Source organism: Cydia pomonella, unplaced genomic scaffold (genome assembly GCF_033807575.1).
Source record: "Cydia pomonella isolate Wapato2018A unplaced genomic scaffold, ilCydPomo1 PGA_scaffold_188, whole genome shotgun sequence".
In the NCBI taxonomy this organism is placed as follows: Eukaryota; Metazoa; Arthropoda; class Insecta; order Lepidoptera; family Tortricidae; genus Cydia; species Cydia pomonella.
Window position 1 is genome coordinate 119,793 of NW_026907829.1, and position 15,792 is coordinate 135,584.

At 38.4% G+C, this 15,792-nt stretch overlaps 2 protein-coding genes across 2 annotated transcripts; both read right to left on the reverse strand.

The window, feature by feature from the left end:
- Window positions 1-559: 559 nt before the first annotated feature.
- On the reverse strand, window positions 560-4,958 carry LOC133533649 (uncharacterized). Its single transcript, XM_061872678.1, has 6 exons — window positions 4,434-4,958; window positions 3,953-4,078; window positions 3,369-3,530; window positions 3,062-3,161; window positions 2,547-2,795; window positions 560-2,140 (listed from the first exon to the last, which is right to left on the reverse strand). The coding sequence occupies exons 1-6, from the start codon at window positions 4,578-4,580 to the stop codon at window positions 1,701-1,703; spliced, it is 1,224 nt and encodes a 407-aa protein (XP_061728662.1). The 5' UTR covers window positions 4,581-4,958; the 3' UTR covers window positions 560-1,700.
- Window positions 4,959-5,220: 262 nt separating this feature from the next.
- LOC133533640 (probable methylthioribulose-1-phosphate dehydratase) lies at window positions 5,221-15,472 on the reverse strand. The gene is made up of 6 exons (XM_061872669.1): window positions 15,318-15,472; window positions 15,060-15,154; window positions 14,299-14,412; window positions 13,601-13,751; window positions 12,424-12,626; window positions 5,221-7,341 (listed from the first exon to the last, which is right to left on the reverse strand). The coding sequence occupies exons 1-6, from the start codon at window positions 15,333-15,335 to the stop codon at window positions 7,239-7,241; spliced, it is 684 nt and encodes a 227-aa protein (XP_061728653.1). The 5' UTR covers window positions 15,336-15,472; the 3' UTR covers window positions 5,221-7,238.
- Window positions 15,473-15,792: the final 320 nt, after the last annotated feature.

Below are 15,792 nucleotides of genomic sequence, written 5' to 3' on the forward strand. Positions count from 1 at the left end.
TTCTATGAACCGCATTAAGATTTTTACACAAAAATAGAAAAAAAAAACAATAAATTTTGGGGGTTCCCCATACTTAGAACTGAACTTAGACTCAAAAAATCTTTTTTCATTAAACCCATACGTGTGGGGTATCTATGGATAGGTCTTTAAAAATGATATTGAGGATTCTAATATCATTTTTTTCTAAACTGAATAGTTTGCGCGAGAGACACTTCCAAAGTGGTAAAATGTGTCCCCCCCCCCCACTGTAACTTCTAAAATAACAGAATGAAAAATCTAAAAAAAAATGTATGATATATATTGCCATGCAAACTTCCACCGAAAATTGGTTTGAACGAGATCTAGTAAGTAGTTTTTTTTAATACGTCATAAATGGTACGGAACCCTTCATGGGCGAGTCCGACTCGCACTTGGCCGCTTTTTATGTTATTTTAAATATTTATTTTTTAAGGTGTAGTTATGTCGTGTGGTTTAATCGGAGTTCGAGTCGCTATAATCAATATGTAAATCGGACTTAAGGGCATATTTGTGACTACGGAACGTAATAAAAATGCAAGAATGGTTTTTAGCTTATGTATTTTTAATTTATTAATACGATGTAACTAAACTTCTGACAAATATGTACAACAGGTTATAATTGGTAACGAACAATATTTTTTTATGGAATCTTAGTTTCAGTAGTTGCATTGAGCTAAAGTGGTCAAAATGATCTCTATCGATCAATTTTATTCTTAAGAATAAGAACGTGTGTAGACTGCTGCTGACAAATCATTTTATTACTTACAGAAGTAGGTGGCGCTGTATGGCGTCATATTACGTTTACTGGTAATTCTAATTTGGTTGTCTAGTACTAACACTTAATCATCCAGTTATTTACCTACTTACAGCAAAGGTATGACGCCAAAGAGCGTCATCTACTTTAGCCATTCTTTGTCTATGCAGGAATCGGAACCGGTTTTTTGCAAAAACATCGAAATAACCATATATTTCGGTTTATTTTATACTCTAAATGTAGGACTCAGTTGTGTTTTCAGATAACGACTTTGTATTATTAGATTGCCTAATTAGAAATGAAGTAGGTAATTAACAAAGAACGAAAAAATACCGTTTTCGTTCCCATACAAAAATACCGGTTTCCGATCCCTGGTCTATGTCTATGGTACAATTAACTGAGACATTAATGTATAAGGCCGCAATTAGACTATCATATAAATATTGACATATATATCTAAGGACGGGCCTTACGGACAATAAGAATGGGGCCAGTACAGCGGTGTCACGCACACGAATTCGAGCCAATCGTGCAGTCTAACGCCGCAACGCGATTGGTTGATGAGTTCGCACCACGCGCGCGATTGGTCGCTACTAGTTTCGTTAGACTGCACGATTGGCTCGAATTCGTGAGTGACACCACTGAACTAGCACCAGTCTTAGGGCCCGTAAGGCCCGTTCTTAGATATATATGTCAATGCATATAAATGATCATATATATGGGATCCTATTTACTTATAATCATATACGCCTAATTTGTTAAAATTGTTGTTACTCAATTAACCTATGATGGTGAAATAATAAAAAAATTAACAAATTACGCGTATATCATGCTTTCCAATAGGATCCCATATATGTATATGATAATTCCTATTGTAGTCTAACTGTGGCCTTAGTTGTAGGTGGTAAAACTGAACTTTCATTTATTTTCAAACTTCAGCCTCCCGCATCAACTCGTTTATCAAACTGTTCGACAGCACACACTTAGCATCATTCACTTCATCTCTACATTTCACCGTTCTTCTATTAATCCCGTAAACACTCGACTCGCATTTTTTCAGAATCAAATCTTTAATTTCTTGTAGTTCCGCTTTCGATAAGAGATTGGTGTTCGAATAGTCGTAGTTGACAGGTGGGCTCTCTCGTTTAGCCATCTCGTACAAACACATGAGGTCCAATGTTGGTCGTCTCTTTTTGTTTTCGAGTGCCTGCTTCCGTCTCAGCACTCGCTTGAGGTCCTCGAGTAAGGACCGGTTTTCAGGTATCTCATTGTCTATGATTTCTATTTCTTTCTTGTTCAGTTTCTGAAGGTCTCCGTCGTCTAAGTTGAAGTTGCGTTTTACACCAGATGGGATCGAAGGTATATTTTCTGTAAAAGATAATCACGGTAGGAATCAAACAGAAGTGATCAAGAGACAACACAGAATTCTAGAAAAGTCTCGAGGAAAAACCTGATCAGTAATTTAGTAAGGTTCGCTAAGTTATCTCGTCTCGTCAGAATGTTAGATGTATTTCACTGGTTCCTATCATTTCCCCAAATGTCCCTTTCTGCTAAAAGCACTAGGTTGGCTGTAAGAATTGTAAGATGCCCATGTACGTCATGTTACCCACTATTGTCAACTGAGCAAAGTGAACACACTGCGGATTCTAGGAAACTGAAACTCACTAACCGTCAGAATTTAAGTACTTGTCTTACTTAGATTTGCCAAGATGAAGATTCGTAAAATATACCTATCAATTTTTTTGCACAAATCTTTATAAATAAATAGGTATACCTTTGTTGTTATCGCTTCCAAAATCTTTCATTTTTATGGAGAAAAATGCCCTCATTTTCTGCGTCGGCACCGCAGGGTCGGCCGCGTTCAAGTCGAAAATATCGTACTCCAGGCAAACCACTCTCTCTTCAAGTTTGCGGACCTCAACGTTGTTCTTTTTGAACTTCGCGAACTTCTCCGCGATCCGTTTTACGTGAGGTGTTTCCGATATACGAATATTACTACGAACCGATGGGGTACGCTTTTTATCTGAAAACCGCAAATACCTATAGCGGTTTTGTTTTATAATTTATAGTTATAATCATCATGTACCTAACCGTATGTGACTTGATCTGCGGGATAATATAACGACCAATGAAATATCTATATACTTATTACCTATTCGATTTAAGGCACGATTCACAAAACTGGATACTAATGGTTGAATTTAAACTCTCTCACCAAGTTTTATATTGGTAAGTAACGAAGTAATTGGTCTGTCTCTAGACTATCAATAGTTCAATACACAAACACACCTTTCGGCACCTCCTCGATCTGCTCTGGGCTCGGCACTCTCGACAGAAACAAGTCCGCGTCGCTGACGCTGTCGATGGTTTGCCACTGCACGTCGTCCATCTAATAACAAAGGGTTCAACATTATAGATGCTGCAGACGTATGATGGATAACGTTGTCTACGTGATAAAAAAAATGTTTTACACAACAGTGCAATTGAAAGTGACATAGGTACACTGTCATTATCATTTTGTCGCGTAGGTAGACAACTACGACCATCAGATGAGGCAAATAGTAGGTACCTACTTTTAGACGAAAATTAAACCAACCAGGTCCGCCATCACGTGTTCGTCTAGTTTGAGAACGCTGGCCGGCTCCACGAATGCCGAACAGGTCTGGACCATGGATCCTTCGCAGGCATTCTTCATCTCCGCTTTTATCGTGTCTGGCGTGGACTCGTTGCAGATTTCTTGAAGAAGGTTCTTGTAATACTGATGAATAGTATGTCTTATTTAGTAATGCTACAATGCTACCTACCTTTCATATGAATAGGGAAATGGGAAGGAACATTTTTCCTAGTAAATAAAACAAAATATGTTTGCAGATGGTTTGTCCCATTTAAGACCGATAGAAGGGAAAGTGATTTGCGCGCTTTGGGTAGCCTCAACAGTGCCTGCCAATCCTACCATGTCAAATATTTTACTTTACTGCTTGCTTGCTTAGCCTTAGAAAATATTTTTTATCAAACTAGGTGGAGAATTACTGTTTTTATTAAGGTTCTTTATATGGTTCATTAGGCAAAATGACAATAAATTGAACTATATCCATTCAAACCACTTTGTCAGTAGAAAAAGGCGCGAGATTAATATTTTCTATGGGATGATAACCCTTCACGTCTACATTTTTGACTCACATCATTCGGAGGCAAAGCCATGTCCGTCAGCTGCCCGAAGTCTTCATTGCTGGGTCTGTAGAAAGTGCAACGATGTGATTTGCTTCTTGCAAAGGGATTTTCGCGCCCAATAGCAGCAACTTCCACCTTTGTTAGAACAAACATAAAACCGTATAGCTCATGGCACCGCGATGTAATCTGGTTTCAGGTGCTTTTAATGCACCCATAAACAAGGGCATCGCCAGGCGGCGTTCTGGCACTTCTGGCTGGCAGGGAGCTGCTGCCCTGATTAAAATTTGTAACTAAAAGCGAGATGATGCACTTAGCGGGGACATGTAGTTAGGTACTAAAATATAAAACGGGTGGACGGTTAGTACTGTTAGCTGGGCCGGATTAGGTTTCTAACCATAATAGGGGAATTGTGAGCACGCGGGGCACCTATGTATAGGCCTAGGCCTACTCTGTCCAATGGTTAATCCGGCCCTGACGATTACGTACGTACATCTTCGTCGCATCTTTCCTTAGGAGGTGGAAACACCTCCTCAACCTCGGGCGAGAGAAGTGCTATCTTATTGATGTTTCGATTGATCTCATATTTCTCAAACTTCTTAGGGGGACTGCGACCCGGCCTCCGTTTAACCCTCTTCATCTTTGATATCACCGGAACATTTCAATTACATCGTATTGTGCTTTTTATAAAAATCTACTAGAATTTTGCGCTATTCTTTTAGTTGGGCCAGACACGACTGATTTTTATTCTATTTGACAGTTGACAATTCCATTTTTTTGCAACGCAACGTACGGCCTGTGTTTTGAACTAGCGTTTTATTTAACCGAACTTTATTGCGAACCTGCGAAACAGCGTTGTCTGCTGTCCTGTTCAGCTGCTGTCGTCAAGCGTGCACCAAGCGTGCACTCAGTGCGCGAGCGATTCGCATCTTTGTGCGCTAGCGACACATTTACCAGACGTTGCGAAATTAACTTTTAGAAGAGTTGCTATAAACTCTGTAGAATCTGCCTAAGTTAATTCTGCTGCTAAAGCTGGTGCAATGTTAGCTCGTTCCAACTCTACCCACTTTGGAACGAATATTTCATGTACTCGTGCTACCTAAGCTTGATATGTAATCTCCATTGATACTTCGATACATAGAAAAGATGGTCCTACAATGCTGGTAATACTGTAATACATAAGCAGTCTTTAATACTTGACACCTATATACTTACTTTACTCTTTGCTGACACCTTAATGACACCAAAGAGATCGATTATTTCTTAGAAATAAAAGGCAATTTCGCAAAAAATATATTTATTTCAACTTTATTAGTGGAGTGTTGCGATATGAGTAGTTAGGCCAAGATAAATCTGCAACGATTTTGAAAGTACACGCAGTGCAAGTGTTATTTATACGTCATAATTTCGTAGAAGCACAGATCATATAGGGACCGAGCGCGTTGGAGGGTCTGCCATCTTGTGTCCTGAATCGGAACCATAAACGTGTACATTTACACGTCACGTGTTTTCTTGTGCATAGTAGGTTCTGCCATCTTGTAGGCTACATCAGAACAATAAACATCACATTTACGCCTCGCGCCAAAAATCTGACGGCTCCAGTGCTGCCTCCTATAGTTCATGCACGCTCCCTATAATACTAGTGTAGAAGTTTGACGTTTAAAATAATACTTGCGCTGCGTGTGCTATCAAAATCGTTGCAGGCTTACCTTGGTCTCACTCTATAAACTTTATTCATTATAAGTAATACTAATGACTAAACAAAACTAATTAACTTAACACGTATGGATCCTAAAGAGTTGCCACTCTTGTTGGCAGTATATAAAGAAGAATGACGTAGGTAAACTTGGACTATAACACAATGGTCAATAAAAAACTCTACTGTATAAAATTTCATAGACAATTGTTAGACCTTATTTCGTTGAAACAAGGTTCACTTTGGTTAGTTTGCACTTTACAGTCAATGATGTCTTGATGCTTGAAAATGATTGCCATTTGAACAGTATTGCCATTGAAGCATTCAGCAAAGCATTTAATAGATGGCTTGCGTGCAAAGGATGACAGACACATTTTTATAGAAAATAAGGCTGAAAACAACGTACGGCGTTAACCGGAGACCAAGGCTTAGCCAATAGAACATTTCTTCTATTGCTATGTACAATTAGTATCAATATATTTTTGAGCGTTTAAATAGTCCATCTAAGCTGACTTTTCGCCGATTTCAATACAAAGTGAGGTAGTGTCAATTATACAAGGCATATTTTTTAAAATTAAATTTTCGTGATACATTAATGATGACATCCACACTTTGGGCTTGTGCACAAATCACGCGAGATTCGATGGGGGGGGGGGGGGGGTGTCACGATAGATCACGTTGGGGGGGGGGGGGGGGGTTGTATATGGAGACCTCACGTGCATTTTTCTACAGTGAACGAAACTAAGAAAAAATATTTACCACATACTTTTTCTCGGTTTCGTTAAACATAAATCTTCTCTTGGCACTTCAAAATAGCGAGTATAAACAAGAGTAACTCTATACAATAGTATTTATCTTAAAATTTGATCGAATGAAAAAATAAAATAAAAAGCACGTGAGGAAGGGTGTGGGGAAGGGGGGGGGGGGGGGGGGGGGGTAGCCAATAACCTCACCAAGGGGGAGGCGGGGTCAAAAAAGTAGCCGAAAAAAGCAGTAACGTGATTTGTGCACAAGCCCTTTGTCAGTGCAAATGCCATGCAGAGATATCTTGGTCCGACTCTAGTGCAGATCAGATATTTTTGCTGTTTGTATCACGCTATTGCTTGCGAGCATGATAGTGGCGCCGCCAGCCTAAAAAAGGCAATCATTAATTTTGAACAGTTTTCGGAATACAGGTGACCAGCACCTATGTAATGCTAAGAAGGTCCATCCAGATATGGTGAACCCGCACAATCTTACTAAGAAATACACGCAGGTGATCATACGTCAGACCTGACCTTTAGACCTTTGGATTGATATGAATGATACACTATTTTTCAAACACGATGAGTCATGTCCATACAATTTATAACTTTAAAACGCCAAATCTCGCAAAATTGTAATAAGATGAAGATGATGTGATAAGTTCGCCTTTGTACATAACATTTTTTTTGTCTGTTTTATGTTAACCTGTTTATGTGAAATAAAGTGACATACATACATACATACATGAAGTCTGTTAGCGTACTCTTCCTGTTTGAAAAATACTATAGCCGGATGCTGTTACACAGTTCTTTCACCAACGAACATTTCGCACATACTAGTAACCAATCAATAGTTTCTTTAGTTAGCAGGTTTGTTCTGGGCTTCAGGGTTGAACGCAGGATCCAGGCCGAGTTTCTTCATCTCCACCGCCATCTCGAACAAGTAGTCGTAGCACTCTGTCCTGGAATCCGGAAAAGACTACTTAGCAACGGTCTTGTCCCAAGGCACCCCAGAGGTGCAGAGGGCCTTCACAAGCTCGCGCCACGCCTTCCTGTCTATACTAGCGACGGACTGCTGCAAATTAATTTTTACGTTAAGGTGGTTCGATTTTCATACAAAAAACAATCGCTATTTATTAATTCATTACACAATATTATTACATAAATAGTTGCGCATCTATCTACTTTCGAATATTCATTTGCGCTAAATTAATAGAAAACCTTTGTTTCATACAGAAATCATGCAATAATCAACGTTATATTTTTATAAATTTTACTCATGTGTGTGTGACAAATGGCGTGTGCAAATACATTGCGGCGTTGCCACTCCATGCCTCGGATGGCCATCGGCGCGACGTTGCGATGTTTGACGCGTTTTTAGCAGACTCTGTCGACACTGACACTCAGTGTGACCAGGCGTACGATAATTGTCGTACATGTACGATAATTTGGGCCCCGGTATGACGTAATTTTCCAAAGAGCATTATCGTACACTAAAGTACTATAATTTCAGCCCTTGGATGATGCCACCTTAAAAGTCTAGTAATTTGAAGCAAAATATGACACTTTCTCTCAGAAATAGGCTAAAATTAGTATCTTTGGGTGTTCGGCTCCTTGGTGTAAGTTTAAAGTTTAAAATGTCTCAATTTCCTGTATACCGTTTGAGTCTATCCCAAAAATACACAAACATAAACAGATTTTTTGCGCAATTTAGACGAAAATTGTCTTTTTTTTATTATTAATTGGAAATTTAAGCTTATTTCGCTAGACATTTTTAGGGGCTGCCTTTTTGATTGGCGTACGATATTTTTTCCAACGGTACAATAATATTGACACTCAAATACGATAATTCTCTTCCGCTCACCTGGCAACACTGCTGAAACTTGACAGGACCTGGGGGCCAACCGCGAAAACCGAAATTCGCAAATTGCCGGGATCTTTCTCTTTTACTCTCACTAAGACGTAATTAGAGTGACAGAGAAAAATGCCCGAAATTGACGAATTTCGATTTTCCCGGTAGCCGCCCTGGTGCTTGAGGTACTTGATAGAAAACAACGCTGCCGCATGTTCTGAATTGTGATTTTATGTGTTTTTGGATTGAAAATGATAGCAACGTCTAAATCAAGTTACAAAAATCATCGATATTCTAAAAACCAGGAAAAGTGTAACTGTAATTGGAGTCTACCAAAATGACCAATTCATAGAAAATATGACCTAGAAACTAGTTCACTTTTATAAAACTCAATTTTGCCCGAGATTGTACTTAGGTGAATACCTAAGGGAGCTAAGTGTATTGATCTTGAATAATTAGTTGGCTAATATATGACTCCAACATGATATGGACATTTACATCATAACTATTATACCTAGTTGGTTACTAAGTTCTGTTACTCGATTTCTTTCTTTCTTCCTAGCGTTGTCCCAGCATATTTCCACGGCTCAATGGAGCCTGGGGTCCGCTTTGACAACTAATCCCAAGATTTGGCGTAGGCACTAGTTTTTACGAAAGCCACTGCCATCTGACCTTCCAACCCAGAGGGTAAAACTAAGCCTTGTTGGGATTAGTCCAGTTTCCTCACGATGTTTTCCTTCACCGAAAAGCGACTGGTAAATATCAAATGATATCTGTTCTGAAGTTCTGTTACTCGATTTGCAACCTCTTTATTTCCGTTAAAACAAATGTTACCGAAAAAATAAAAGATGACATAATGTGGTGGATTTGTGAGCTTATCTCGTCGTATCTATAATGAATTGGGGCCTAAAAGAGAATCGTATTCCAATATTTTGAAACGCTTGTATTACTTTCTATATTAACTAAAAGTTGCCTTAAAATTCAGCTTTTATACTAAAAACGGCTATAAATATGTTAAATTAACAAAATATATTTTGACAGATGCTTTCGCGCCCAAAACGCTCTTTGAAAATTGTGTGACGTCACAGTTTATGGTTTGACACATAACTACATACACACGTAGAAGATACGAACTTTCAACTGATATTTGTCATTTGTTGTTAATCGCCTAACTGTCAATAGTGTCAATCCGATAGTTGTGACGTCATCAGAATCTTCAATGACGTTTCGAGTTTGGTCACGTGACGTGTGCCAAAAGATATTTTAAATTCAATATTTACAAAAATATGGTCATTACAGGTCCCCTAAAAGTAGTTTAACATGTTTTTATAATCCAAAAGAATTCATTGTGATACAATTATGCCCTAAGATTTGTAGATGGAAACAACCCTATTGCGTTGCACAAATGTGGGCACCCGCGGAATATGATTTTGGGTGTGTCATACTCAGGGCTAACACAGATTCATTTCTGTGAAAAAGGTGTGAAAACCGGAAACTGGAAACCGTTCTCGAACCAATAGTGAAGCCCTTAAGCCACACCCTATTTCAAAACCAGCCATGGATCTTTGAACAGGACTGCACATAAGGCGAAAACAACTCAAGCCTGGTTTCGAAGGAACAAAATTGACTTTATTGCCCACAAAGACTGGCCGTCCTCCAGCCCGGACCTTAACCCCCTGGATTATGCCATATAGCAGGTTATTGAGGAGAAAGCCTGTGCTAAACCCCACACAAATCTTAACTCCCTCAAGCGGGCCATAGTTAAGACAGTGACGGAATTAGACATGACAATCGTGCGTGCCGCTATTGATGACTGGCCTCGTCGTTTGAGGGCATGTGTCAAAGCCAGAGGAGGCGATTTTGAATGATATTGTCATATGTAATTCCTGATTTTGTGTACTTCATTTTAATATATACTTTATTAAACTTTCGTTGGTATATTTTATGTAGATAAAGATTATTGCAGTAACAGAATTTAATAACCAACTAGGTAGAAAACAATACAATACATAAACACATAAATTGGATATGATGTGATCCGTTGAATGAAATTGACAATAAATAAAATAAATAAATAATTTTCTATCTCTTGGCATTGTGTGAAACTTCTAGTTGTGTCAAAATATCGGGAAATCAATAATATAAACAAACATGGTAAATATCTCATTTCTTTTTATAATGGTTATAAATAGACGGCCATGCAATTTTGTAACTCACTGTAATTTAATTAAATGTATCGTAAAAAATGTTTTAATTCTACTGTAAATTAGTACCTACTTTTTTAAAGGCTGGGCAGTAAGGGATTGCTTTAATTTAAAAAAAAACAGCGTTTTTTTTTTGAAAAAAATACCGGAAAATCTGACTTACAAATTTGGACTTTCTTAGGTTCATTCTACTTAGAATCTTCTCCACCCTAGCATTAAAAAAAAAAACCTAAAATATCCATACCATTACGTCACATTTTAGTGTGAAAGAAATTTCAGCGTAAAACTAAAATTTCAATACAAATTTTCGGGTTTTTTTAGCACGAGGATTGATTATGCTAGTGATTCTGAGTTGGAAGAACCCAAAAATATCATGATGTGTGAGAATCAGATTTTTAATATTTTTATGGAAAAACGCTCATATTTCTCATAAAATAATTTATTAATAATAGGTACTTGATAATACTGATAACAAAAAAAAATTATGAGTCTCGAACCCACATCCTCTTGCATGTATTTCCACGTACATACCGCAACGCTATTGAAGCCTACTCACGCTGTGCCAAATTGTCTACTACAAGGATCCCAGTACGACTGTTTGAATGTGTGAGTGATACTTAGAAATAGAGTCAAGAAACATTCTGTCGACATTAAGGGGTAGTTTTTGTACAATGAAGTGTTCAATGTTTGTTTTAATAGTTCAATATTTATTTAAAGAGTGCGCTAAACATAATTTACAGTATAGAATTACCAAGACTACTCCACAAAAAATTAAAACTCAAAATTTGCAATTGTGGCGTCATCTAGTGAGGTTTAAGCTTTGGGTAACCTAGTCGAACCACCTTAATGTCTAATTTAGATGAAGTTCTGGCTCATACCTCGTCCAGCAAATATTGCTAACAGTTCAGCGCGAAAATGCGGCAAATTCATTTGAATCTTTTGCACCGGGTACGTGTCGCGTCGGGGATGAACGTGAAGGCGTAGGTAGTGTTAGGTTGTTGGACAAAGCTCGTTGCGGATTTTATCTTGTACATTTTCGATGAAACCTGTGGCGGATTATCACTGATGTAAATTGGGGGAAGTTTTGAGGATGCGCCGTTTACGTTTTGTTGCGGATTACACTTTGGCTTGTATTTTAGTTATGTTTATGTTTTCGTTTATTAAAAATAGTTGAGGTTACGTTAAGTTGAAGTGCTTCGACTGGTACTCGTATTTAAGAATGACACTAGTAGCAGAACGGAAAGCCGTGCGGCTTTTAAAGCTTGACCTTTTTTTGACGACCGGTTTGGCCTAGTGGGTATAGTGACCCTGCCTACGAAGCTGATGGTCCCGGGTTCAAATCCTGGTAAGGGCATTTATTTGTGTGATGAGCATGATATGTGTTCCTGAGTCATGGGTGTTTTCTATGTATTTAAGTATTTATAAATATTTATATATTATATATATCGTTGTCTAAGTACCCTTAACACAAGCCTTATTGAGCTTACTTTGGGTAGCGAGTAAAAGAGCATCTGTGTGTGGTAGCCTTGAGAGTAAAGTTCGTCGTTAATGCTGCAAGAGCAATTTGTGAGAGAAAATCTACGAGATACTAAAATATACACTCCAGTCTTGCCAAACGTGCCCCCACAGATAGATTCCATACCTCCGAACTAACACTATTATTTTTACTGGCTCTAGGGCACTGCCTCAGAACCTCGTAATATGTGAATTATAAGAAAGAGACATCTCACCTCACGACTTGATATCCCTACCTACATATACCTATGCGTGCGGTGGTGTGTCACGTGTCCTACTTGACGGTAGTCACATTAAACCAACAGTAGGTAGGACAAGTTAAAAAACGCAGGGAACGAGATAACGATTTTCACGTTTCACGATCTGCGTGATCATACGATCGGCCGCCGACATATGCCAATGCATCCAGTGTAAAGAATGTGATGTTGAATAAATATATTTTCTCCCTAAATCGACCTTGAAATGATACTTACATAGTCTTTGCTTGCTGCCAAGTATCCCCCCACACATAGACTCCATGTCTCCGAACCAGCACAGCACTGGTTCCAGGGTACTGCCTCAGAGCCTCGCCGAGACTGCCGGCCAGGTCTCGCTCGAAAGGCGTGTTCTCAATGATGGGGACGATTAACTTTTCATCGTAGCGCAAAAACCGACCTAGTTTGGAGTCTTTTATTCCCTGAAATAAAGAAATTGTTTCTTAAATATGTGTTTCCATATCTGAATTGCAGCAAAAATATCAGATATACCAAACTTGAAATTTAAGTATGTAGTTAGTTGTTTTTGACCCTTTCAGCAATGGTGTGCTTCGTTTCATCGAATTGACAGGATGAAGCATTTTACAACAGATAATCTAATGAACATACATTGTTTTACGCGGTAAACGCAGCGGTAATAAGCGCAATGTCATTTTTCCTACATCCGTATTCCGTTGATCGCATGCGTTCAACACTACGTTTATCGCATGAAACAACCATGCGCTTAACTGCGCTCGATGGTATATCATTAGCGGATATGTATATCGCAGTAGTTGTTTATAGTCAACAACAGCAAACACGGCAGAAGATAATGCTGACTATAAATCATACTTCTACTTTCTTGGCCAGTCAATCGTGTGAGATGTTTGTACGTATTAGCAAAAACAAGTTATAGGTAGTTAACCTTATTACGTTGGCATAAGGTACACGAGAGGTCATGCTACTGTGTTTTAATGATGGCACGTACTTTCAGCGCAACAGGTGTGTATGTCCCGTCACTATTTAAGAGATTTTGATGGTTGGCTTGTAATTATAATAGTAATTTCGCACATGTATCTCCTCTGGAGTTGTAGGCGTACATAGGCTACGGAGACTGCTTACCATTGATTGTTTGTCACCGACGTAGTCATGTGATTCTGGAATGACAGAAGGTGGCCATGTGATTCTGTGATGAAACAATTCAGCCTTATTGAGCTTTGGTGCCTTAGGATCGTAGTTGGGCTGATTATAGAGAAGTACCATAGACGAAAAAATAACTTTTTCTCCACAGTAAAATGTGAACTGATTCAATTAACTGATCTGATCATCTCCTGGTGGGTGATCGTGAACTCCTTATCATACAGCAGCGTGCAGCGACGGCGTGCAACGAGTGCCTGTGTTTGTATGACTGTCATACCTTAATCATCTCCTGGTGGGTGATGGTGAACTCCTTGTCATAGAGTAGCGTGCAGCGAACGGCATGTGGCGAGTGCGTGTGAATGACGGCGCCTGCGCCGCGCTCCTTATACGCCAGCATGAATAGAGGCGTGCACTGACTCTTCTTCAACCTGTAAAGATTATGTCTTTTATATAACTTTTAAGCCACGGCTAGACTAGGGACAATTGTCCCACGATGCGTGTCGTAGGCCAAATTTCACCCGACGTCGCTGGGTGAAATTTGGCCTACGCTGTAAAAAAATACTGTTTAGAAGTTAATTTGAAAGAAGCTATAAGTTTACTTTTAGTGTAGGTATGCGAGTACATTTATTGCGTTGAAGACGTTTTTGACTGTGGGTTTTCTCTTATTTTGGATATTGGATATACATGGTACAGTTGCCATCAGATATATCAGAGAGGCCAAGAGTGTGTACTTCAGATATTTGTGAACACCTAGGCTGCTCCAATATATCTGTTGGATGGTGACTGTAGCATTTATTGCAATAACTTTTATTATATGAAAACTTAAGTATTATGAACTTTATTGCACTCCCATAACTATCTTCTTCTAGCAAGACACTGCACAGAAGCGGGATCAGTGGCCAGCAGTCGAGTTGGAGGCCAAGACACACTTTGGGTCGCTGTGCCAGAGGAGTAAGTAAGTATAGGTTCACTTACTGTTTCTCTGGAGGGGGGAGTTCCAGATCTTCATCATTGATTGTCTGCACAAACAGGTCATCTGACTTCATCCGTTCCTTTTGTACCCCTGATGGTGCTATGTAGATCTTTTCCCTGAAACCGATTAAACATAAAGTTAAATTGTGGGCATGAAAATAATTTTAACTTTTTGACTTATCCTCTTAAGGCTACCGGTCCTATATATAGGACTACTTCTGTTCAATTTTAAAAGAAAACAAAATCAACTTTTTTTCTTAGACTGTAGATTCAAATTTCCCTGTCAAATGTTTGGTTTTTCCTTGTATGGCTGGGTCTTAGGAGGTTAACAACTTCTGTGTAAGTAATGAAGACAAGACTTTATCTTTGAGCTTACAAGTATTATGCAGTATTATGTTATTAAATTAAATATGTATATTAATTTATATGCAATCGGTTTTCATGGGCTAATGGCCAACAACAGACAAAGTGAACCATAGATCATACAAAATCAAGACAAATGGGGGGACTCATTTGAAAACACTTATAACTACATAATCATATACGGAAACAGCTACTAAATATAAAAATGAAATCACTATTTTAATCTGTTGTTAAATTTGTAATTGCTTTTCATTTGATACTTGTCCACTCTCAACAGCCTTAAGTTGTTTGGACTTGGAATGTTTGGTTTAAAGTAGTTATTATTCTTTAAACAAGAATTTCACTGTTTTAACATGAAAATCTTATTTAATAATTTCATATCTAGTAATAAGTTAACTTACCCATCTTTAATGGAGATGCCACCGCCAGTTCCCGTCACCCATCCTAAATGATAGAACTGATTGCACAGCTCTGGGATAAGGTTACGAGGATGCTCCTGGAACATATTATATTAAAACGTTAAGTTTATTAGAACCGCAGGCTCCAAAACCTATATGCCATTTAGCTGAGATGTTCTTAGATTATCAGAGAAAATCTGTGTCTTATCAGTTAGGTATCTCCAAAGTAACAATTTGCATTCTAATAAGGAATAAACTTACTGGTCCGTACGCTGACATTGTTACCGAGGTACTGAACTAAACGTTATCTTATCTCTTATTTTATTTAACAATGTAGACTAAACATTACGAACGGTCAGATACAGCAAATAAAACAAATAGATACAGTGAAATATACAATGCGATGAGGTTATATCAATCAAAACGTCAACGTCAGTGTCAAAATTATCAAAATTCAAACGTCAGAAAAGGCACGTTCGAAATCCACGTAATTTGCAACAGTGTGTTCTAAATGTTATTATTCCTATATACTTACTTTACTCTTTGTTTGCACCCCACGCCACTTCGACCAAAGAATATAATACTCACTAGGATAATAATAATATAATATAATACTTCGACTCAACACGACTGTAAATATAATTACTTGGTGAAGTTGTTCTTTGTACTGGCCACTAAGATCTGCTTGGAACCTGACTATGGAAGGTAGAGGCAAGGAATAGAAACTCCATAGGCA